Here is a 26,664-nt window from a genome sequence, read left to right as displayed (position 1 = left end):
TCCGTACAGTAGAATGCAGAAGAAGACATTTCAACACACTTCAGCACTAAAAAAAGACACACAAATGTTTGTCTAGAGTAATTTTTGCTTATTAGTATGGTTGAACTGGGTCATCGAAGGTTAGAAGTAAAGACATTGGTTAAAACAATGGGAGTAAATACATAAAGTATATTTTGTGTTGTTTAACATTTAATTATTGCAGGCTTGCGTCATATTCTGAGTTGCATTATTTTTATTCATTTTGAGGAATACTGGATCTGGGTTTTTTTCGTGAGTGAGATAAATTCATGCATATTCATATTTATTTTAGAACTACAGTAACATCTTCTGATTTCTCTCAACATGGGGACAGGAGAGCTGTCAATCAATAAATTGGAAAAAAAAAGTAACTTGCGTTACTTATTTGAAAAAGTAACTCAGATTGTCATGAATCCAGTCCGTGACTTTCCGGCCGATTGCCACTAGAGGTCACTCTACCATTACACTGACCATCACACTACACAGACTGTTACATGTCACTACGGACTACAGTTCCCATCATCCATTGCACTTACACAGCTGAATTCACTGATCACACAGCCGTCTCTAATCACACGCTCACCTGAGAGCCATTACACACTCTATTTAACACTCTCTCAGTTCCTATTAAGATCGCCGTGTATTGTTCGGCATTTATCACTCATCTAGTGATAGCTGCATTACTGAGTCTAGTGTCTTGTTTTCTTCATCTTGCCTTGTCTGTTTCCCCGTGTTCTGATCACTGCCTGTGTACCTGGATTATCCCTCGAGTATCGCCCAATTGGATACTCTTCGCCCCTGCCTGGACCTTTGCCTTGTACCTGGATTATCCCTCTTGCCTTTCCATCAATATACCTGTTTGCCATTGTCTGACCTATGCCTGTTTTTGACCACGTCTCTGTTAATAAAGCCTTGCAGATGGATCCACACGCTTCCTGTGTTCCGTCCGTTACAGAATACATGGCCACACAAGGATCCAGCGGCTTTCCTGAATGACACTGGCCAGGTATGGACACCGCAAGACTGTTATTAGCTCTCGAGCAGGGCACCCGATCGCTCGAGAGCTATATTCAAGAGTATTTAGATCTTGCATGTTTCTCTGATCTGCCGGACTGTGTGCTGATAGACTTCTTTTGTGAGGGCATTAACCAGCCGCTCAAATCGCGACTAATACGTGAGAGTCCCCGTTCATCTCTAAGTGATTTTATGGACTATGCTTTGTTGACTGTTGGTTCAACGTTCACTGTGAGCGTCGCGGAAGAATGCGACCTCGGCGGCCACACTAGAGCACACTCACAAAATGGCGGAGTCAACAGTGCCCCGTTATGTCACAGCTGCCAATCCTGAGTCAAATTAAGTCACAGTTGTTCTTCATGAGTCCAGTCAAGTGTAAGGGAAACAGGTCAATTTAGCTCAAAGGGAATCATTTAAGATTTTATAGGGAATTTGGACAGAATCACTGTTTAACGGCAGGCTGTTAAACTTTATATTAAATGCACCAGTTCAGCTAGAATCTGGAGGTTCTTGTGTTGTGTGCGGGGGTTCCCTTTGTTGTGGTCCTTGCAGAAAAGGGGGTTTCCCGCAGTCGCTGATTGGCTGGAAGTTCAGTCTTAGGAAGCCAGTGGTGGGGCGTTGGCTGACGACGCAGAGTTGTGGTTGAAGTTGAAGTTTTAGACGGCACTCTTTCAGAGACACGGTGTTAGGCAAAACTTAACTCAGAAGAACACAAAACTCTCAACGGAAAATAAACTAAAGTAAAGAAATAGAAGTAAAGTTTGACGAGACTAGGTGGAGTTTCTCCTCATGGTTTTGGAGGAGCTGGCGTGTAAGCCAGAGCACGGTCAAAAACTAAAGAAGCATGATTAAAAAGCATAGCTCAAAGCTATGACTAAAAAGCCGCATGGCTAAAAGTGATGACTTGAAAGCACATGACTAAAAAACAGGCAAAAACTAAAAAGCAGGGAAAAGGGAAAAAGGGGCAGAGAGAGAATAGAAAGATTTGATGGTGTCCTGAGTATTTAAACTGGGCTTTTGGACACATCCCAAATGGTGTTTTGACCAATTAGATATCGTCTTTGCTCGGGGTGTTGTATATTTATCCTCCCAATTCATAAATCAAAATGTTATCTCATCAGGCACATGGTCCGAGTTTTAACGCTCTTGCAGAGTATACCATTTAATCTTGATTACTTGCCCTAAAATTGACAATCTCCTTCCTGAGTTGTTATGATCAGTGTGTTCCTTTTGTGTTAATGTTGAAAGCTGTTCTGTGAAAGAGTTGGTTAGGCTTGCTTAGTGCTAGGATCTGATTTATGAACATCCTGTTGTCTTGGGCCTCTGTGGAATTCGGCTCCTCATGTTTCAACCATGTTTTTGACCAAATCTTAGATTGTCTGATATCCTACACAAGTCACAGTTAGACTTGTGCCGGTATTCGGTAATGCGATATATCACGGTAATGAATATGCACGATATTGTTATCGTGGGAACTTCTAAATACCGTGAATAATTGTATATTACAAATTATTCCGAAATTTTAATGCATTTTGAGAACTTTTCCCATCAACTAGTCAAAATGCACAACACCACTGTATGCTGCGTGAAAGAATATTCACGCAGCATACATAGAAAATAATTTTCTCAGCTGTCACAGATGGTACAGTCTTTGCCTGGATATATTAACCTGAGTTTGGATGTGTGAAGTCCAAGTCAGGTCCTCTGAGATGTTTACACCAAGGTACTTGAAGCTGCTCACCCTCTCCACTGGGGTCCCACTGATCATAAGAGGAGTATAGGGCCACTGCGGTCTCTTCCTGAAGTCCACAATCAGCTCTTTAGTTTTACTCGCATTCAGTGTTGGGGTTAACGCATTACAAGTAACGCGAGTTACGTAATCAGATTACTTTTTTTAAGTAACTAGTAAACTAATGCATTACTTTTTAATTTGCAAGAAAATATCTATGTAACGGACGGAACACAGAAAGCGTGCGGATCCATCTGCAAGGCTTTATTAACAGAGACGTGGTCAAAAACAGGCATAGGTCAGACAATGGAAAACCGGTATATTGATGGGAAGGCAAGAAGGATAATCCAGGTACAAGGCAAAGGTCCAGGCAGTGGTGAAAACGCCCCCCCCCCCCCCCAAGGAGTGGCTTCCAGACACTCCCAACACAATACCATCCAGGAGGGTGGTGGAGCAGAGACAGAAAAGGGGGAGGGACGGTGGGCCAGGTCTATGTGGAAATGGAGAGATTGGGAACTGAGGCAAAGCCGGCAGAGCAGAGCACCAAGGTGGAGCAGACGGAACAGGAGCCCACCAGGGCAGAGCAGACAGAGCAGAAGACCTCCATGGCAGAGCAGACGGAACAGGAGCCCACCAGGGCAGAGCAGACGGAGCAGAAGACCTCCATGACGGAGCAGACAGAGCAGGAGTCCACCCTGGGCCTAACTCTGGGACATGAGCCCTTCCTGGGCGGAACTGAGGATCTGGAGCCATTCCAGGGCAGTACTGGGGATCAGGATAGCGCTTACGTGGTGCTGGCACTGGAGGGGGCTCTGGAGGAGCAGGCACAGCAGAGCGCTTTCGAGGAATTGGCACTGGAGTGAGCTCCGGGGCTGGAGCCGACACTGGAGTGAGCTCCGGGGCTGGAGCCGACACTGGAGTGAGCTCCGGGGCTGGAGCCGACACTGGAGTGAGCTCCGGGGCTGGAGCCGACACTGGAGTGAGCTACGGGGCTGGAGCCGAAACTGGAGCGAGCTCCGGGGCTGGAGCAGACACTGGAGATGGGGAAACAGGAGCACTCCCTGGGCTTAACAGGGAAACAGGAGCCCTCCGTGGGCTATACTCGGGAACAGGAGCGCTCTGTGGGCTTAACTCGGGAACATGAGCCCTTCCTGGGCTTAACTCGGGAACAGGAGCCCTCCCTGGGCTCAACTCCGGAACTGGAGCCTTCCGTGGGCTATACTCGGGAACAGGAGTCCTCCCTGGTAGGGACTGAGACCTGGGGAAAACTGAGACACAAGAGACAGACAGAGCATATATGGTCTCATGGATGGGACAGACGGTTCTTTCACAAATGGCCTCCATAGCCATGACAGAACAGGACAAGAGTACACAGATGGCCTCCATAGCCGTGACAGGACAGGCAAAGAGTTCACAAATGGCCTCCATAGCCATGACGGGACAGGCAGAGAGTTCACAGACAGCCTCCTTGGCCGGAACAGAACAGGACGAGAGTTCATAAGTGGATACCACTGACACCTCTGGAAGTTCTGCAGCGGATGCCGCCACCACTGGAGGTTATACAGTAGGACCATCGGGATACAGGGAGAGTTCAGTAATGGTTCCTTCGACCGTGACAAGACAGGCTGAAGGTGCATTGCTGGGCGCCACCACCGTGCAAGAAGCTGAGGCGAGCACCGCCACCTTGGGAGGTTCTGCAGCATGGGCCGCCACCTAGGGGAACATGGCAGCGTGCGCCTCTACCTCGGAAGGATCTGCAGCATCAGCCGCCACCTCGGGAGACATCGCAGTGGCCACCGCCATCTCTAAAGTTTCAGTGGTGGTGTACGCAGCCCAAATACACCATAAAGTGATCCCCATTGTGGGAAGCGCTACAGACAGGGGAAGCAGTTCAGGAACTGGAGGGCTTAAGAGTGCTGGTTTAGGGATACCAGCTGCACTTGCCGACGCCAGTCTGGGATACTGAAGTACAGTCCTTGAGGATCTGGGTGCAACAGACAGGACGTGACAGGACTCTGGATGATCAGCTGTGATATGACGTGACTCTGGATGATCAACTGTGCTGTGACGTGACTCTGGATGATCAACTGTGATGTGACGTGACTCTGGATGAACAGCGGAGACGTGTCGAGGCTCTGGCAGGTCAGCTGTGACGTGACAAGGCTCATGAAGATCAGCTGTGACTTGACTCATGACGATCAACTGTGACTTGACTTGACTCATGACGATCAACTGTGACTTGACTTGACTCATGAAGATCAGCTGTGACTTGACTTGACTCATGAAGATCAACTGTGATTTGACTTGACTCAGGAAGATCAGCTGTGACTTGATTTGACTCATGAAGATCAACTGTGACTAGGCATATGCCGGTATCAAATTTTCATGTTTCGATTAATTGCTAATGCTTTTATCACGGTGTACGGTATTATCAGGGTATTTAAATTGTTTTAAAAAAGTGCTGTCAATTATTATTATTATTATTATTTCTGCAGTTTAGTGCCATCTTCTGTCAGAGAGTGAAAGTACGCTTTCATCCAGAGCGTCTCTCACGTGTTCCGCCATGCGCTTCTCGTCCGCGCTTGTTTACATCAGAGTGCGCATGCGTCTTTCACGCAGCATACAGCAGTGTTGTGCAATTTGACCAGTTGATGGGAAAAGTACTCTTAAAATGCATTCAAAATTCTGAATAATTTGTAATATATAATTATTCACATTATTTAGAAGTGCCCACGATCACAATATCGTGCATATTCATTACCGTGATATATCGAATTACCGAATACCGGCACAAGTCTAATACTGACATTGCCACTTGCACACCGCAATTTCTGTAATATTTTATTTATTTACTTTTTCACCTCTATTCCACATGCGCTTCTCGTCCGCGCTTGTTTACATCAGAGTGCGCATGCGTCTTTCACGCAGCATACAGCAGTGTTGTGCAATTTGACCAGTTGATGGGAAAAGTACTCTTAAAATGCATTCAAAATTCTGAATAATTTGTAATATATAATTATTCACATGACAATAACTGTGGAACAGACACTATTTATTCACTCATACACTTATTTATCTAACACACACACTCAGTCTACATTTCAATTTGCACATAATATACCTGTACATACAACTGTCTATTGTTATATACCTGTACATACAATTGTCGATTTGTATATTTTTATTCCTTAGTTACTTGTTCTATTTTTCTATTTTTTATTATCTGTGTTTTTGTTCTGTCACTGTCATTCTGTTACACTGTGGAGCTTCTGTCATGAAAACAAATTCCTCGTATGTGTAAACATACCTGGCAATAAAAACTCATTCTGATTCTGATTCTGATGTATGTAACAAACAAAAATCTTGAATCTCTTAAACCGTATAAACACATTTCATTACACCAAATACACCAAATAATGTTCTTTTTAGCAGCATCATATGACCCCTTTAATAACTGAGCGCACCACTGATGCTTCATGCTGGAAATGGGAGCCCGTGAGCTCATTTCAAACCCTCTGATCATTCCCTATGGCAAGCCAAGAGGTTCACATTTACGCTATAGATAAATCGCGTTTACATACAAAACGCCTGATAGCAGATGCCGTAAAAAACGCACGTAAACTGTTTAAACCGCCGTATTTGTCTGCGTTTGGCTGTAAACGCGATTAATCTATAGCGTAATTCTGACCTTTTTGGTTTGCCATAATTCCCCACATCCTCGCGCTCGATCTTTCCTCACCTGCTCGCGCGAACACTTTTATTTTTGTCAGTCGTGGGGCAGAGCTTGCTGTTTTAATTGTAACCTCAAATGTCATTGGTTATTCCTCTTTTCCGGAAGTCAGTATTGGACACCTGTTATAAGATGATTTATAATTCTCTGGACTTAAGACATGGCATCAGTGGACATGTGAGTTATCGTTTCATTTGCTTGTTTTATGTATTTATTTTTTCTTTATTTAATGTAATTTAATGCATTGTTCATAGAGTAGATCTTTTTCAGATACTTTATTAATAGGAAGTCTTCCGTTTTCTAGTGATTGCAGTCTTGTGATGATAAGAGATACACATATGAACCCTTTTTAAAGACTGTAATGGCAATGGCAAAAGCAAATGTATTTATGTAGCACCATTAATTACAACCCATGGTTGTCCAATGTGCTTTACAAAAAAAAATAAAATGAAAACACAAAAACACATTTACTTAAAAATACACAAAGTATTGATGCACACACACACACATAAATGCATACATACATAGGCTATATATAAAGCTATAGGAATGACAGTAAAGTTTTCAAAATGTGTTTTATCTTTAATCTTGTAAATAGATACAACATCATAATATTTAAAGGTGTTCCTATAAAACACAGGTTTCACCATGTATGCATTTGATTTACAGTGTTACTAGTTATCTGCTATCAAAAACAGTCCATTCACGATGGTTTATATGAAAATTGATTCCTGTTTATTCAGTTCCAATGTATTTATTTATGTTCTTTTTGTTGCATTATTCTTTTCCCTTTGTATTTGCAGGTTGTGTACTTGAATGCAGCAAATAACAACCGCCCAGTTCAGGAAAGTAAAAGCATTTGAATTTTATTTCTGGAACTTTTCTGGTTCGTTTTCAAGAGGCACTGACCAAGGAAGTTTCATATGTGGTAAAAGTGTCCATAATTAAAGGTAAAGTGCAGTTGTCTGAAATTTCATTTAGGCCTAAATTTAGTAACTTATGTAATCTGTTGGTAGCTTTTCAATGTCACTGTTAAGTTAAAAATATCTTACATGTATTAATAAATAACTGATCTGTTTTTAAACCTAAATTGATTAAAAATGTTTACTGTTTCTATAGGATTGAATACATTCAATCCTCCTTCCCACCAGTTTATTATAAAAAATATAATATTTGTTAAATAATGATTGTTTAATCTATTTGAACACAATTACCAAACTATTATAACATCTTAAATAACTAAAATAATTAAAATGTGTTTTTGCCTTGATGAATTTGACTAACAGCTGTGTTAAGCAATTAAATGTTATCCAGGCTGTCTCAGGCATGAGGCGCCTGTGAATTTGTGTGTGTTCTGTTCACCCATTCAGTTAGCCTGTAATTTGCAGCAGTGTGTTAGAAAATGTTAGAAAAAGTCAAGTCAAGTCCCCTTTATTTATATAGCGCTTTTAACAATACAGATTGTGACAAAGCAACTGAACAGCATTAATTAGGAAAATAGTGTCAATAATGCAAAATGACAATAGTAAACATTAATTTTTCAGTTAAAGACAGTTCATCATTGAATTCAGTGATGTCAACATCCAGCTCAGTTTAAATAATATCTTTGCAATCATGTCAACGACATCGCCGGAAATGAAGTGTCCCCAACTAAGCAAGCCAGAGGCGACAGCGGCAAGGAACCAAAACTCCATCGGTGACAGAATGGAGAAAAAACCTTGGGAGAAACCAGGCTCAGTCGGGGGGCCAGTTCTCCTCTGACCAGACGAACCAGCAGAACGGAAAAATCAATATAAGACGTAATATTGCCCGGGACCTGGCTCGCGTCTTCCGCTGTGGCTGCACCCAGGGTCCGTGGTGTCCCGGCGCCGGAGTGAAGGACATCTGGGAAGATCGCGTCCTGGGTGCACCGGGCCTGTGCAGAGAAACACACGGAGTAGAGGTGGTGGGAGAGTTAGCAGCGCGCTGTATACTTACCTCGGACTTGTGAGCGTCAGCCTGGGATGTTTCCAGCGCGGCTCTCCGTGCTCTCAGCTGGGTCTGCTTTGCCATCAGGTCCCGGATCTGCTTCTCCACGGCCTCCAGCTCGACCTGCACCGGATGCAGCTCGAACGTGTCCTCACCTGCACTCAAAGGTAGACACACATCCGCCATTAAAGCAAGTAACACTGAGTAAAACAATGGTAATGTGTGTGAATAGAGTGTTAGTGTAAGCGAGATTAGCGGCAACCACGCTGGCGATGCTAGCGGGCTGTATGCTAATAGCGGACTCGGAAAGTCAAAAATAGAACTAGTGATAACAAGGCGCTCTGATTGTTTTTGTTGTAGAATATGACAGGGGATATATTCACACGTTATAAAACTGAAAAAGGATGGTGTATAAAATTGATTTTAAGATAAAAAATTAGACGACAAAGAATTAACTTGACGGAGCTCAAACTCAAACCACACGGCAGCAACAAACAGGAAGTGACGTAACTGCAAATTAAAAACAGCAGCAATGCATAATTCTGTAAAAAAAAAAGGACGTTTAAAAACTTGCAGTAACGTGGGAGAGAACCCGTCCATCAGTCCGCAAGACTTTTCAGTTCCAAGTGCAGGCTGATCCGGTTCATTCTGTAAAGCCAGGAACACACTACTCTCAGGCCGATTATGAATGTAATTTGGGCTCAGCCAGTGTTTTCAGTTGTTGTTTAAAGTCGTGTAGTCTGCGGTGTCTAAGGAATTTAAGACCATCTGTTGCCAGTCGTCCTCACAAAGATTTGTATACATTTTGTGACTGACGCCGGCAACTTACTTACAACTGTTAATTTATTAACAGTCAGGAGAAACACAGAGAAACAGTCAGGTGGGAATCGTGGGTGCAGAGATGGTGAATTTCTTGGTAGTGCAGAGCTGCAAGCGGTAGCTGGTGGTCCTAATGAATCCAGAACGGTGAAAGCAATAGTCCAACAATCTGAGATAATCCACAACAGAAAATGAAGAGTCCAGCACTGGAAATGGAACCAGGAAACGCTCCAGTTACTGATGTAACCTCGGTTCCCTGAGATAAGGGAACGAGTGTTGTGTGTGTGTCTGTTTTACTCTGTACTGAAAGTATGATTTGTACACGTTTGTGTAGCTGCACAAATCAATGGTGCTTTAGCCCGCCAGAAAGGGTGGAGCCGACCTGTATATATGTCGGCTCGCAGCGACAGTCATCGATTCACACAGCTTATAGCACGGCAAGTGGCACAACGAACCGAGGTTACATTAGTAACCGGAGCGTTCCCTTTCGAACGTTCACTTCACATTGTGTGTATGGGGAACGCGTCCAATCACGCCACGCTATGAGCAGATACAGGATCTCCTGCTCTGCGAGCCCAGTCTTGGAGCACTAAGAAGGACCCCTAAAAACCTGAGCACATTGCACCCCAAGCTGGTAGCTGAGAGCTCTAATATAACCACTTTGCCCAAGAGGAAGAGTGGAACATCAAACAGACAGAACTCGCGCCTGCAAAGCAGGGACGTCTAAGTTATCAAATCTGGCAAATGTGGACGGCGACGACCAGCCCGTGGCCGCACAGATCTCACCAATAGATATTTCACTGAACCACGCCCAGGAGGAGGCCATCCCTCTTGTGGAATGGGCCCTCACACCTACAGGGCATTGCAAACCTTCTGATGCGTAAGCCAGGGCTAACGCATCAACAATCCAGCGAGAAAGTCGCTGCTTTGTGGCCGGCAGTCTTTTATGGTGGCCTCCGAAGCAAACGAACAACTGCTCAGACTGCATAAACAGGCTAGAGCATTCCAGGTATACTCTCAGAGCCCTCACTGGACACAGCATGTTTGGACCCTGCTCACCATCTGTAACGGGGAGCGCCAATATGGAGATCACCTGAGCTCTGAATGGAGTTGAGAGTACCTTAGGAACATAACCATGTCTTGCTTTTAGAATGACGTTACAGTCATTAGGCCCAAACTCAAGACACGAGCACCAGACGGCGCTCTCGCCTCCAAAATGGTATTGCTTACTCTCGCTGGGAGCTGATTAAGCTCCCGTCAAGGCACTATACATGAAGGCTCCACAGCTCCGGCCGGGGATGCCAAATCATGCCTTTCACCCGTGAGAGAAGGTTCTTCCTCGGTGCAATGGGCCACAGGGTTGCTGCTGAGAGCTGCACTAGCTCCGAGAACCAGGCCTGGTTCCTCCAGAGCGGGGCCACTAGGAGGAGAGAGCACTTGACCCACCTGACGACCTGAGGAATCAGGGTGATCGGAGGAAATGCGTATAGGCGAGCACTGGGCCAACTGTGGGCCAGAGCATCTCGCTGTATCGAGAAGTATGTTGGGCAGTGAGAGTTGTCTTCTGAGGCAAAGAGGTTGAACTCTGCCCTCCTGAAGACTGACCAGATCTCTTGAACCGTTTGAGGGTATAGCGCCCATTCGCCCGGGGCTACCTTGCCTCTGGACAGCATGTATGCACCAAGGTTCAATCTGCCCGGTACATGAACTGACCTTAGCGAGAGGGGTTCTTTCTGTGCCCAAAAGAGGAGGCAACGAGCCATCCTGCAAAGAGTGTGTGACCTGAGACTGCCTTGGTGATTGATATAAGCCACCACCGTCATGCTGTCCAACCGGACTAAGACGTGGTGCCCTTTCAAGGCTGGAAGGAAGGTTTTCAGGGCTAAATAAAACCTCCAACATCTCAAAAACCTTTAGGGGGAGTATTTGAGATTTATCCCCGATTTGAGAGATGCCGACAATCGCTGAATAGTCAGGGATCGTTCCGGCATAATCCATGCCTGCGTTTGGGCGGAGTCTAAAATAGTTCCCAGAAAGACCGCTCGCTGTCTGGGTAACAACTGACGCTTGTGCGGGTTGATAATCAACCCAAGGTGCTCCAAGTGGCTGAGTAACAGCTCTCTGTGAGCAGCCAACTTCCGTTCTGACCTGGTTAGAACCAGCCAATCGTTGAGGTAGTTCAAAACACGGATTCCCATCTGTCTCAGAGAGGAAAGAGCCGCGTCTACGCACTTCGTGAAAGTGCACGGGGCCAGAGACAGTCTAAACGGAAGGACTGTATACTGTTAGGCCTCTCCCTTGAACATGAATCTCACAAACGGTCTGTGAAGGGGGGCTATGTGGATCTTTCAGATCCACAGTCAAAAATCTGTGAAAAACCTGTCCTCGGGGCAAATGTGTGCGAGGATCTGTTTTATAGTTAACACCTTGAACGACCGACGCATAAGCGAGTGGTTCAGACGCCTGAGTTCCAGAATGGGTCTGAGCCCGTCATGTTTCTTTGGAATGAGTATTTCCACAGTGCTTTTTGCAAGCAACGTCTGCACCTCCTGTCGGAGAAGGAGTGCTTCATTGTCCGGAACAGAAGTTTGAATGACGCCTCTGAAGCGAGGTGGCCTGCGAGCAAACTGGAGCGAGTAACCTTGTCGAATTGTTTTTAAAACCCAACTTGACACTACTGGAATAGCTGCCCAAGCCGTGAAACGGGAGGCGAGGGGATTTATTTTTTCTAATGAGAGCTCGCCGAGAAAGACGGGGAACTCGCATTCAAGAGAGTGTGAGAGAGAGATTGAAGAGGAATTTTGCTCTTTATTGTATGTGGGTCCGCTATCACAGCAGTAAAACATTCGGGTACGCGCTGCACCTGCTGGACGTGACCCGCTGGAAACGAAACTACATTTCTCAGAGGAGCTCGGAGGGATGGAGAATGAAAGCGAGCTGTTTTGCGGGGCATTCCGGCCGAGGCAAGAACAGATCCCCTCCTTTTCCTCTCTATCAGGATGGCTTAGGCGGCTCGGGGTCCAACACAACTCGTGGGCGGGGACCTTGACGCTTCGGAAAGGGGAAGCGTTCCGCCGTCCGGGAGCGCTGTTGCAGCCCAGGCTCAGATTTGCGTTGATGCTGAGGCTGCGCCAGCTTTGCAGGCTGAGTGGTGGGGTTCTTCTGGCGGCTCACAGGCTTCGTTTAGGGAAGGGCATGGCTGTTTTTTTTGCTGAAATGCAAAGTACACAAAACAGTTTTGACAGTGTATCCATCTACCGTAAAACATGGCTATTGACCAGTCGGCATCAGGGATCTGAACTTTATGGTTATGAATGCAAATAGACCTTCAGTATTTCGTTTACTCTAGAATTTTTTATTTATTTGTTTTTGTTTGTTTTTTGTTTATTTCATAATGCTTGACACTTTTCATTTGAATACTGTAGATTTGATCATTAAATCCAACTGAACTTAATGGTTAATCAGTGAAGCATTTGGCATATATACAGTCTGTCTGTCTTGTCCTTTAATTAGTTTACAGTAATTGAATTGATAATTATTCTGCTTCCACACGTAAACACAGGATCATGCATTGGGTTCCTCTATTTCTTTATAAAGCATCTTCATTATCTGTAGTTGTTCATGTCAGTTTGCATTTTGCATGACTTTACAAACATTGAGAGAATAAACGAGCCAATTCAAGGACAAATTTGTTCACTTTTTTATTTTTATTTTAATGTGTAAAACAGTATATAACAATATAAACATAATACTCATTATATGCAATAGTACAAAATATGAGGTTTCACAATTTGATGGTGCAGTTTCATGTTTTAAGAAAAGTATACATTTTTACGTGGCCTTCATACTACAAAAAAAAATGAAAATAGCTGAAATCTCTATGATGTAACCCAGGGATTGAAAAGCATCTTCTGATTTATAGAAGTTCTGTAGATACACCTGTGCACAGGCAGTCAACAGCACTGATTTATCATGGTAAGAAGCAGGCTTCTACTTTCATTGTTCACTGTACTGGATTCAATCATTGCTGAGACAGGAAAAGTTTTGCCAGACCAGCTTTCAGATAACTCAGAGCATCTTTATTTGCTTCTTCAGTTACAGCTTTTTTCCTCATTTCCTCCAGCTCTCGCACCCAGTTTTCTTTCCCAGCCTCCCTCACTCTGGGGATGAAGAAGTCGAGATGCTGAAGAGTGAAGGCAGAGTCTGGTTTTAGTGCGATCTGAGACAGATGCTTGATGGTCTGATAAGCTTCAGAAAGAAGATTTGACTTTTGGTCCTCAATATCCTTCAAATCTTTGTCAATATCATCCATTACAACTGAAAACCCCTTGGTTTGTTCTTGACCTTTTTCATAATCCTTTTTGATAGAGTTGTATTCTATTGTCACACTTGAGGTGCTGATGATGTATTTCTTGTCTTCTTTGACATGTTTGCTGTGATGACACTTCCCTGTGCACACGGTGCAGAAACCATTTTTCATGACTTCACATTTGCTGGGATTTGCACCCCACCAGCAGTCAAACTCATGGCAGTTTTCCTCACAGACGGTGCAGGTCGTCACTTTCCTGTTCTTCCATGACTTGCTCTCATTGGGAACCTTCATTTTAACAGTCTTTTTTATTTTAATACTAAAGTTTGTACTCTTCTCAATCTTTTCCCTGTTATGTCTTATTATCTCTTGAATCTGAAGTTTTTCAGTCTTTTTCAGCTCCTTCTCTTGAACTCGCAGCTGTAAGTTGCAGATGAATGCTTCAAATCGAATTCGCTCTATCAGGAAATCTAAAGTCAACTCTAAACTTCTTCTGTTCATTTCATTCAGAGACTGAAGAAAACGCTTCATTCCGTCCACGCTGTCTTCCCAGGTATCTCTTTGAGCACGAATGTGATGTTCTCTAGTGTGACGAGCTTCAGCCTGCCGGTTGTTGAATAAGAAATTAACAGGTTGCCCGCGTTTGTCTCGTCTGCAGGGGATTCTAGCTTTATTAATGGCACCAATGACGTTTTTGGGTGGCAGACCATCAGAGTGTGTGATTAAGAACACAATGTTGTTCACAATGTCTTTTCCAAACAAAGACAGAATTGAACTGATAATGTAATGCTGTCTGTCTGAGAGACGATTCTTAGATGCTTGAGTCACAAAACACACGGCATCGACTTCACGAACTCCATCATTGCTCTGAAACAGAGTGGCTAAATTCTCAGCAACTTCCAGATCTTTGTCCAGTCCTCTAGTGTCTCCGTAGCCTGGAGTATCAATGATGGTGAGCGATATGGGATTCTCTTCAGGAAAGACTTCATACATGGTGATTTCAGAGGTTTGTGACTCTGACTGATCTCTGGCTGCTTCTTCTGTTATTTCATACCATATTTCATCCTCAAACTTCACGCCCAGTAAGTAGTTGACCATGCTGTTGATGAGAGTTGTCTTACCGACGCCGGTCTCTCCCACCAACAGAACAATTTTGTTTGGTTTACTGGTGTCTTTTTCTCCATAAGTCCATTGTCTCACTTTTCCATTATCATCAATAACTTTTCTGTCTGTATGTAGACGGAATCGTTTTGGAGGACCTTCATGAATCAGAGATAGTCTGCGTGGTAGAGGCTGCGGCTTTCTGTAAAATGCAAATAATTTAGTTATATTTGTGTTGTGAGAATGTAAGACTAAATCAAAACAAAATACAGACATTTTGTTATTGTGTAAAATGTAAACCATTTAATATGTACTTTTTTAACATGAAAATAATAATTGCAACAATTTAAAAAAAAATTGTTCAACCAGGAAATCCCTTTGAATTAATGTATTAAAGATCATCAGTTTACCTGAGGCCAGGCTAACCTTTATATAATAATGAAAGGTTTGTTATAAAGGCTAGCCTGGCTGGACTTTTTAGAGATTATGATCCTCTGAATCAAGTGAGTAATGGATAAGAACAGTCACTTACAGAATATTGGGAGGATCATCCATGCTGTTGTGCCGACGGCGGGTACTGGGTAATTCCATTGTTGCTGGTGTTAAAGGGATAGTTCACCCAAAAATGTACATTGCATCATTTAATCACTCTCATGTCGATTCAGTCCTGTATGACTTATTTTCTTCTGTGGAAACAAAGAAGATATTTGAAGAATGTTGAAAACCAAACAACATTGGACTCCACTGACTATCATTGTATGTACAAAAAAACACAGACATTTCTCAGAATATCTTCTTTTATGCATAATCCTGTTTTCCTGCTTAGTCTTTTTTGTGTAATTGTTCACATGTAGGCTAAATCTTGAAGATTAATTTACTAGCAAAATTCCATCTGTGTTACAAGTGGACTGAGAAAGTAAATCAGTCACATATTAAAAACATTTATACTGTTTTAATTAGTTTTGATTTTAGTCTGTTGAGTTGAATATCTTTGTATGTAAAGCAATATAATTTAGAAGACTGAATAGTGTTATTTTGAACCAATTCCATTTTCAAAACACTGTAAATTCAGTGTTGATATTTTTTACATTTCCCAATTATCAAAAATAAATAAATAAATAAAAAACATTCACATATATGTAAACTCAAAGTCTATTCTAGTAACTTGCATAAGCTAAATAAAAAGCAAAAAACAAAAACATGATTAAAATAATTTTAACAATAGATATTTTATCTCATTTATTTTCTTTGTTTTAAACTTGTTTTCTGAGAGAGCATGTATTTATAATACTTACACCATTTGAGACCATATCGTTGTTGAGATTTCACAGCAAACCTCTTCTTGAGTTGTTTATGAAAAGTCTCAAGGGATTTTTTTTTCAATCCGGAAAAGAAAAGGATGCCTTTCCTGCTCTGGTATTTCCAGTAATACCAGTATTCTTCAGTTTGTCACATGATTAAAAGGAATATGGGCGGGCAGTGTTATTTATCTGACACATTTTGTGAAATCTGTGAAACCATACAAAGTTAATTCTACAATTATGCTTTTCATACAGCACCATACCTTTAAAGGAATACGTTTAAATAATATTCCGGAAAGTGTGGGCTTCCACACGCATGTGCGCACATCATTGTATCTCCCAACCAGTATTCTTCAGTTTGTCACATGATTAAAAGGAATATGGGCGGGCAGTGTTATTTATCTGACACATTTTGTGAAATCTGTGAAACCATACAAAGTTAATTCTACAATTATGCTTTTCATACAGCACCATACCTTTAAAGGAATACGTTTAAATAATATTCCCTCTGCATTTCGGAAAGTGTGGGCTTCCACACGCATGTGCGCACATCATTGTATCTCCCGCAGGCTTCGTTTAGGGAAGGGCGTGGCCTCAAAATTAGAGGTGAATGCCAGCAGGGAGCACCCATACTTTATTTAAAGCAGGTTTATTGCTGAAATACAAAGTACATGAAACAGTTTTGACAGAATTGATGTGGCCAAGGGTGTTGTGCAGTGATACAGATATGATCTGTGAAGCGGTTAGCCATGTTTTAACTTTAATAAAACACGGCTGTTGACCTATCAGGGACCTGAACTTTATTGTTATGAATGTAAAGATGCTCAGTGTTTCGTCTACTCTGGAAATTATTTTAATTTAAACTAATTTTAAGTTTTTATCATAATGCATGAAACATTTCATTTGCATTTACTAATGTACATTTGAACATTTAGTCCAACTGATCTTAATGGTTAATTAGTGAAGCATTTGGCATATGACGGGGACAGGCCCACCCACTCTGATGAATAGCCCCCCCCCCCCTTTTGTGCTAATTGTGTGCTTTTACCACTATTGCATTGTCTGTTCCAGACCGTTTTATATATACTGAGTATTTATACATTTTTTTTTAACACAAATTCTTTTTTTGTGTTAAAATTCTTTACAGGAAAGACCTCATACATGGTGATTTCAGAGGTTTGTGATTCTGACTGATCTCTGGCTTCTTCTTCTGTGATTTCATACCATATTTCATCCTCAAACTTCACATCCAGTAAACAATTGAAATGTGTTTTTGCCTTGATGAATTTGACTGACAGCTGTGTTAAATGTTAAATGCAGCAATTAAATGTTATCCAGGCTGTCTCAGGCATGAGGCGCCTGTGAATTTGTGTGTGTTCTGTTCACCCATTCAGTTAGCCTGTAATTTGCAGCAGTGTGTTAGAAAATGTTAGAAAAACAGCAGCAATGCATAATTCTGTAAAAAAAAAAGGACTTTTAAAAACTCGCAGTAACGTGGGAGAGAACCCGTCCATCAGTCCGCAAGACTTTTCAGTTCCAAGTGCAGGCTGATCCGGTTCATTCTGTAAAGCCAGGAACACACTACTCTCAGGCTGATTATGAATGTAATTTGGGCTCAGCCCGTGTTTTCAGTCGATGTTTAAAGTCGTGTAGTCTGCGGTGTCTAAGGAATTTAAGACCATCTGTTGCCAGTCGTCCTCACAAAGATTTGTATACATTTTGTGACTGACGCCGGCAACTTACTTCTGTTTCCAAATATGTTGGTCTATTAATTTAAATAACGAATTACCAAATAAATAAAAAAATCACAAACATGACATTTCTGAATAAAATTATTTTTATACACTTTAGTTATAGGCTATATAATATAGCCTATTTGAGGAAATATGATGAGGAAATACAGTGCCTTGAATAGGCTACATTTATGTAGAATGATGAAATGAAAATGAAAAATATACAAATAACATTTTAAATGACTTCTGTTTTGGAATAAATAAAGCCGTATTTAATTTTCGTTCTAACTTATACTCAGTGTCAGGGTAAATGACGAGACGTTCAATTGCAAATGCAGAAATTATAATTTATTAACAGTCAGGAGAAACACAGAGAAACACAGAGGAGTCAGGTGGGAATCGTGGGTGCAGAGATGGTGAATTTTTTTGGTAGCGCAGAGCTGCAAGGGGTAGCTGGTGGTCCTAATGAATCCAGAACGGTGAAAGCAATAGTCCAACAATCTGAGATAATCCACAAAAGAAAATGAAGAGTTCAGCGCCGGAAATGGAACCAGGAAATGCTCCAGTTACTGACGTAACTTCGGTTCCCTGAGATAAGGGAACGAGCATTGTGTGTATGGGAAAACTCCTGTTTTACTCCGTACTGAAGCCTGATTTGTTCACATTTGTGTAGCTGCATAAATCAATGGTGCTTTAGCCCGACAGAATGGGCAGAGCTTACCCGTATATTGTATAAGTGTATAAGTCTGCTTGCAGCCCCATTCATCAGATCATTCGACTAAAGCAACAGTCATCGATTCGTGCAGCTTATAGCAGGGCAAGTGACTCAACGCTCGTTCCCTTATCTCAGGGAACCGTGGTTACATCAGTAACCGGAGCGTTCCCTTTTGAACGTTCACTTCACCTTGTGTGTATGGGATTGTGTTGTGTGATGTCCAATCACGCGAGCTATGAGTAGATACAGGATTCAATTAAATTAAATTCAAGTTTATTTGTATAGCGCTTTTCACAATACAAATCGTTGCAAAGCAACTTTACAGCAAATTAAGTTTCTACAATATTTAGTGGTAGCTTATCAGTGATGACTGTCAGTTAATGTACATATGGCAGAAATGTATGGAAAAATCAAAGACGTAATCAAACAGACAATGAACACTATTAACAGCAATTATTATATGATGCAATCAAACTTATAGCAAAATTTGGTAGTTCTGTATGTTGTTTCAGGGTTGGCATCATCTGAGGTTCTCTGAGGGGTTGACATCATCTCTTCTCAGGTGTTCTGTATCCAGACTGAAGCTTGTGTAAATCCTAGTTACAGGATCTCCTGCTCCGCGAGCCCAGTCTCGAAGCACTAACAAGGACTCCTGAAAACCAGAGCACATTGCACCCCAAGCTGGTAGCTGAGAGCTCTAATATAACCACTTTGCCCAAGGGGAAGAGTGGAACATCAAACAGACAGAACTCGCGCCTGCAAAGCAGGGATGTCTAAGTTATAAAATCTGGCATATGTGGACGGCGACGACCAGTCGGCGACTGCACAGATCTTACCAATAGATATTCCGCTGGACCACGCCCAGGAGGAGGCCATCCCTCATTGCAAACCTTCTGATGCGTAAGCCAGGGCTATCGCATAAAGAAGAGGGGAGGGGGTTCAGAGTTCAGTGGTGCCTGGAGCAAAAGAGGGGAGGGGGAGCAAGGTCGGGAGGGATTTCAGCTTCCTGACAGCCTGATGGATGAAGCTGTGCTTCAGTCTGCTGGTCCTGGCCTGGAGACTCCGCAGTCTCCTCCCTGATGGCAGCAGACTGAAGAAGCTGTGTGTCGGGTGGGTGGGATCACCTGCAATGCAGAGGGCTTTGCGGGTCAGACAGGTTCCGTAAATGTCCTGGAGGGAGGGGAGAGAGACACCAACGATCTTCTCAGCTGCTCTCACTATGCGTTGAAGTGTCTTGCGGCAGGACACAATGCAGGCGCCATACCACACAGTGATGCAGCTAGTTAGAATGCTCTCGATGGTGCCTCTGTAGAAGGTGCACATGATGGGGGCCGGGGCTCTGGCTCTTCTCAGTTTGCGGAGGAAGTAGAGACGCTGCTGTGCTTTCTTGGTCAGTGCTGTGGTGTTGTCAGTTCAGGAGAGGTCGTCTGTGATGTGCACACCCAGGAACTTGGAGCTGCTCACTCTCTCCACAGTCGCACCATTGACGGTCAGAGGAGCATGCTGAGTGCGCACTCTCCTGAAGTCAACAGCAATCTCCTTCGTCTTCTCCATATTCAGAGAGAGATTGTTGTCACTGCACCACCCGGCCAGGCGGCTCACCTCGCTCCTGTAATTTATCTAATCTCTGTTGCTAATGAGACCCACCACAGTCGTGTCATCCGCAAACTTAATGAAGAGGTTGGAGTTGTGTGACGGTGTGCAGTCATGTGTCAGCAGAGGGAAGAGGAGGGGGCTCAGCACACATCCTTGGGGGGCCCCAGTGTTCAGTGTGATGGTGCTGGATGTGTTGCTGCCAACCCGTACTGCCTGAGGTCTTCCAGTCAGAAAGTCCAACAGCCAGTTGCACAGCGAAGTGTTGAGCCCCAGCTGGACCAGTTTGTGAATGAGCTGTTGAGGGATGATTGTGTTGAATGCTGAACTGAAGTCTATGAACAGCATTCTAACGTATGAGTCTTTTTTTTCTAGATGTGTGAGTGCTGAGTGGAGGGTAGTGGCGATGGCGTCATCGGTCGAGCGGTTGGACCGATATGAAAACTGGAAGGGGTCCAGGGAGGGGCGGAGGGCAGACTTGATGTGGTATGAGCTCACCTATGAGCTCACTACGTTACCTGAGCTCTGAATGGAGTGGAGAGCACCTTAGGAACATAACCATGTCTTGGTTTTAGAACGACCTTACAGTCATTAGGCCCAAACTCAAGACATTAGGCGCTGATCGACAGCGCTTGCAAGTCTCCCACTCGCTTAACCGACGCCAAGGCAAGGAGGAGGCCGTTTTAAGCGATAAGTGCTGCAAATCGACCAAGCTGAGCGGCTCAAAGGGGGGCCCTCTTAGGGCTCGCAGGACTATAGACAAGTCCCAAGATGGCACGGTCTGAGGGCGAGGAAGATTCAGGAACTTAACGATCAAGTCGTTCCTGCCGATTGAATGGCCAGCTTCGAGAGAATGCTTCGCTGCGATTGCTGCCACATATACTTTGAGCATGGAGTTAGTACGTGGGACACGTCACATGATATCAGATCCAAACTCCATGCAGAACACCAGTTAAGGAAGACCAACCATTTTTGGCTGTAAAGCCATCTTGTAGATGGCGCTCTCGCCTCCAAAATGGTATTGTTTACTCTCAATGGGGGCTGATTAATCTCCCGTCGAGGCACCATACATGAAGGCTCCACAGCTCTGGCCGGGGATGCCAAATCATGCCTTTCACCTGTGAAAGAAGCTGGTTCCTCCAGAGCGTGGCCACTAGGAGCAGAGAGCACTTGGTCTCCCTGACCCGCCTGATGACCTGAGGAATCAGGGTGATCGCAGGAAATGCGTATAGGCGAGCACTGGGCCAATCGTGGGCCAGAGCATCTCGCTGTAGCATTTGGACCAATCAGACACACAAATATTTGTTATATTTAACAAATAATATCTAACGCCCCCTCACCTAACCAAAGGGCCAACTATGAGGGTCTATGGACCCTTCCCCCGAAATGCAACTGACACCTCAAAAGGGCAAAACAGGCCTCTGGTTCCATGGCAACCAAAGACAAACCATCTGATAACACTAGTTTTATTGCTCAAAGGAATGCAGGCAGAGCAAGTCTCTCTAAAACAGACACATAATGCCCATAAAAATTTACTCTTCTCTAATTAATTCATAGGAAAACCTTTCTTTGAATGAACACACATATACTTCAGTTCATTGTGTATGTTGTTACTGTTCTTGTCTATTGTATTTTGTATTGTATACTGTTTTATGCATGCTTATGATACAATCACTAGTTAATATAACCCCACCGATACCATGTTTGTTCTCTTTGACTTTGTCTTCTGATGATCTAAACGAGAGTGTATATTATATGTTGGTACATAGGCAATATATTAGTGTTCTAAGAATCTTTTGTAATTTTGCATCAACACCCAAACGAGTTCCATATGCCAATTACCATGCTCTCACAGAAAGGGTCATAAAACTCCCCAGTATTTCCAACCTCCCGCTTGGAATTTCAGCCTTTCTCATTGGACAAGCCCATTCTGAGAGGCGTGAATCTTCTCAGACCATAAAAGGCTCACGCACAGTTCCACCCATGTTTTCTTCTGAACTTGGTGCTGCTCACCCTCTCCACAGTCACACCATTGACGGTCAGAGGAGCATGCTGAGTGCGCACTCTCCTGAAGTCAACAGCAATCTCCTTCGTCTTCTCCATATTCAGAGAGAGATTGTTGTCACTGCACCACCCGGCCAGGCGGCTCACCTCGCTCCTGTAATTTATCTAATCTCTGTTGCTAATGAGACCCACCACAGTCGTGTCATCCGCAAACTTAATGAAGAGGTTGGAGTTGTGTGACGGTGTGCAGTCATGTGTCAGCAGAGGGAAGAGGAGGGGGCTCAGCACACATCCTTGGGGGGCCCCAGTGTTCAGTGTGATGGTGCTGGATGTGTTGCTGCCAACCCGTACTGCCTGAGGTCTTCCAGTCAGAAAGTCCAACAGCCAGTTGCACAGCGAAGTGTTGAGCCCCAGCTGGACCAGTTTGTGAATGAGCTGTTGAGGGATGATTGTGTTGAATGCTGAACTGAAGTCTATGAACAGCATTCTAACGTATGAGTCTTTTTTTTCTAGATGTGTGAGTGCTGAGTGGAGGGTAGTGGCGATGGCGTCATCGGTCGAGCGGTTGGACCGATATGAAAACTGGAAGGGGTCCAGGGAGGGGCGGAGGGCAGACTTGATGTGGTATGAGCTCACCTATGAGCTCACTACGTTACCTGAGCTCTGAATGGAGTGGAGAGCACCTTAGGAACATAACCATGTCTTGGTTTTAGAACGACCTTACAGTCATTAGGCCCAAACTCAAGACATTAGGCGCTGATCGACAGCGCTTGCAAGTCTCCCACTCGCTTAACCGACGCCAAGGCAAGGAGGAGGCCGTTTTAAGCGATAAGTGCTGCAAATCGACCAAGCTGAGCGGCTCAAAGGGGGGCCCTCTTAGGGCTCGCAGGACTATAGACAAGTCCCAAGATGGCACGGTCTGAGGGCGAGGAAGATTCAGGAACTTAACGATCAAGTCGTTCCTGCCGATTGAATGGCCAGCTTCGAGAGAATGCTTCGCTGCGATTGCTGCCACATATACTTTGAGCATGGAGTTAGTACGTGGGACACGTCACATGATATCAGATCCAAACTCCATGCAGAACACCAGTTAAGGAAGACCAACCATTTTTGGCTGTAAAGCCATCTTGTAGATGGCGCTCTCGCCTCCAAAATGGTATTGTTTACTCTCAATGGGGGCTGATTAATCTCCCGTCGAGGCACCATACATGAAGGCTCCACAGCTCTGGCCGGGGATGCCAAATCATGCCTTTCACCTGTGAAAGAAGCTGGTTCCTCCAGAGCGTGGCCACTAGGAGCAGAGAGCACTTGGTCTCCCTGACCCGCCTGATGACCTGAGGAATCAGGGTGATCGCAGGAAATGCGTATAGGCGAGCACTGGGCCAATCGTGGGCCAGAGCATCTCGCTGTAGCATTTGGACCAATCAGACACACAAATATTTGTTATATTTAACAAATAATATCTAACGCCCCCTCACCTAACCAAAGGGCCAACTATGAGGGTCTATGGACCCTTCCCCCGAAATGCAACTGACACCTCAAAAGGGCAAAACAGGCCTCTGGTTCCATGGCAACCAAAGACAAACCATCTGATAACACTAGTTTTATTGCTCAAAGGAATGCAGGCAGAGCAAGTCTCTCTAAAACAGACACATAATGCCCATAAAAATTTACTCTTCTCTAATTAATTCATAGGAAAACCTTTCTTTGAATGAACACACATATACTTCAGTTCATTGTGTATGTTGTTACTGTTCTTGTCTATTGTATTTTGTATTGTATACTGTTTTATGCATGCTTATGATACAATCACTAGTTAATATAACCCCACCGATACCATGTTTGTTCTCTTTGACTTTGTCTTCTGATGATCTAAACGAGAGTGTATATTATATGTTGGTACATAGGCAATATATTAGTGTTCTAAGAATCTTTTGTAATTTTGCATCAACACCCAAACGAGTTCCATATGCCAATTACCATGCTCTCACAGAAAGGGTCATAAAACTCCCCAGTATTTCCAACCTCCCGCTTGGAATTTCAGCCTTTCTCATTGGACAAGCCCATTCTGAGAGGCGTGAATCTTCTCAGACCATAAAAGGCTCACGCACAGTTCCACCCATGTTTTCTTCTGCTAAGTCTTCTGCTAAAACCTTCTGATTGCGGCCCGTGTGGAGAGCCTGAGCCGGTGCGGGCGTGCCCGGTGGGCTGCAGCACATAGCCAGTCAGTCTGCTGTTCTGTTAGATTAGATTCCTAGGTACTACCAAAAGTCCAGAGTTTTGAGACTTTAGGGAGCGTGATGGATTGTAGTGTGGTAGAAAACTAGTTAGGTACGCAGGAGCTAACCCATTAAGGGCCTTATAGGCAAGTAATAATATTTTGTAACTGATACGGAACTTAATAGGTAGCCAGTGCAGAGACTGTAAAATTGGGGTAATATCATATTTTCTTGACCTGGTAAGGACTCTAGCTGCTGCATTTTTATTGAAGATGCAGGACAACCACCTAGCAGTGCATTACAATAGTCCAGTCTAGAGGTCATGAATGCATGAACTAGCTTTTCTGCATCAGAAACAGGTAACATATTTCGTAACTTGGCAATGTTTCTAAGATGGAAGAATGCTGTTTATGTAACATGGGAAAGATGATTTTCAAAAGACAAGTTGCTATCTAATATAACACCCAGATTTTTGACAAGAACCGCCCTTAGCGAGGGGAGTTATTTCTGTGCCCAAAAGAGGAGGCGACACGCCATCCTGCAATGAGTGTGTAACCTGAGACCACCTTGGTGATTGATATAAGCCACCACCGTCATGCTGTCCGACCGGACTAAGACGTGGCGCCCTTTCAAGGCTGGAAGGAAGGTTTTCAGGGCTAAGAAATCTCCAATATCTCTAGGCAGTTGATATGCAGGTGTTGCTTTGGGGCTGACCAGGAGCCGAACGCTGGATTGCCCTCCAACAGGGCGCCCCAACCCGAGTTGGACCTGTCCATCGTGACTACCTTCCTTCTGGAGGTCAGGCCTAACCTCATTCCTGTTTGGAACAGGCGAGAGGTCATCCAGGGGGCCACAGCCTTGATACAGCGGTGGTCTACCCTGACAGGAAACCGCACCAGGCATGGGGTGGAATGCGGGCTTTGAGCCAAAACTGAAGGAGGAATCACAGAGGCGGTGGCCACCATAAGGCCAAGCAACCTCTGAAAAACCTTTAGGGGGCGTGTCGTCCCCGGTTTGAGAGAGGCCAACAATCGCTGAATAGTCAGGGATCGTTCTGGCGTAATCCATGCCCGCATTTGGGTGGAGTCTAAAATCATTCCCAGAAAGACCGCTCGCTGTTTGGGTAACAACTGACTCTTGTGCGGGTTGATGATCAACCCAAGGCGCTCCAAAGCTGTGACCCAAAGGTGAGTGTGCACACTTCGAAGGCCAGGTCTCAGAAGTGCATGAAGGACGCTCCGCTTTCGCAGGATTTCCTAATTGCGACACCAGAGTTTCCCGATTAGAGCTCTGTCGCATAGCAACGGTGTGAGAGGAGAGCTGACGAGAGGACAATCCTGCCAGGATAGGTGGAGCCAGATTTGCTCTTTTTTTAATGTTTTGCGTCATAATGGAGGAGACGGTGATGTACCTCAGGTTTAGCCAAGACCGAGGCCAGGTAAGTTACACTGGTTTGCTGCGTCCTTTGTCGGATTACAACTTTAAATGCAGGAATTGGTTTTGGAATTGACTTGGAGCTTACTTGAATAATGTAATGATACAAATGACAAAATACACACACAGACATAGCAGTTCAAATGCTGACTGATATCTTACAAAGGTGTGATTTTATATAGTTTATTGTCTTCACCATGGTGATCATATGTAGACAGGTTTGCAACCCAGATTTTTTAGGCAGTTAAAAATAAAAATAAATCTGTGAATAAAAAACAATAGACCATAGTACAGCTCAATGTTCAGTGGCAGCTGTCACAGATGAGCAGTGCTCTGTTTGGCCGCTCTGAGTCCTTCAGATGCAGCCTCTGATAGTTAGCAAAAATGTGTTAATATTCTGACAAAATGTTGATACTTTCATTTTCAATATAATCAGAGGTGGACTGTAAGGAAGTACATTCGTTAAGTATTCTCGTACAAATATGAAGTACTAATTTTTCTTTTTTTTCCTCACAGGACAGCAACACTACAAAAATATGGTATTTTACAACATGATGCATTGTTGTAGATTAAACTACCCAACAGTATATTTAGTAGGCAGCTTTAAATTTAATAACCTTGAACATATTCAGAAGTAAAAATGTAACATACACAGTAGTGCTGCAGTAATATTAATGCAAAACCATCCTGACGAATACTTTTTTCAGAACAATACTGTATTACTTTTACTCTCAATACCTTAAGTATATTAGAGTATGCAAGATAATACTTTTACTTAAAGGATAGTTAAGCCAAAAATTTTAATTCTGCAATAATTTATTCACCCTCAAGTTGCTCCATGTTTGGAATTTTCAGTTTTGGATGAACTATCCCTTTAGCTAAGGTTATAAATATGACTAGTAGTTTTTCCCCAAAATGGTATTAGTAGTTCCTAAAAGCAGTTTACTAAAGTACCTCCATATTTCTTCTACTAATTA

At 43.6% G+C, this 26,664-nt stretch overlaps 1 protein-coding gene and 1 long non-coding RNA gene across 2 annotated transcripts in view; one reads left to right on the top strand and one right to left on the bottom strand.

Annotated features, from left to right (window-relative positions):
* The first annotated feature begins 7,586 nt into the window (after positions 1-7,586).
* The window catches only part of LOC107571095 (uncharacterized), a 25,860-nt gene continuing 6,782 nt past the window's right edge, over positions 7,587-26,664 (top strand). Inside the window, exon 1 of the long non-coding RNA XR_001607136.1 lies at positions 7,587-7,600. This is a non-coding gene — a long non-coding RNA (uncharacterized lncRNA). The remainder of the gene's footprint in view (positions 7,601-26,664) is intronic.
* On the bottom strand, positions 13,157-15,299 carry LOC107571085 (uncharacterized). The gene is made up of 2 exons (XM_016257364.1): positions 15,221-15,299; positions 13,157-14,890 (listed from the first exon to the last, which is right to left on the bottom strand). The coding sequence occupies exons 1-2, from the start codon at positions 15,277-15,279 to the stop codon at positions 13,300-13,302; spliced, it is 1,650 nt and encodes a 549-aa protein (XP_016112850.1). The 5' UTR covers positions 15,280-15,299; the 3' UTR covers positions 13,157-13,299.

The sequence above is a fragment of the Sinocyclocheilus grahami genome, unplaced genomic scaffold, assembly GCF_001515645.1.
Source record: "Sinocyclocheilus grahami isolate Dianchi unplaced genomic scaffold, SAMN03320097.WGS_v1.1 scaffold1547.1, whole genome shotgun sequence".
In the NCBI taxonomy this organism is placed as follows: Eukaryota; Metazoa; Chordata; class Actinopteri; order Cypriniformes; family Cyprinidae; genus Sinocyclocheilus; species Sinocyclocheilus grahami.
Note: the sequence above shows the minus strand (reverse complement) of the source record. Positions and strands in the feature narration are given on the sequence as shown.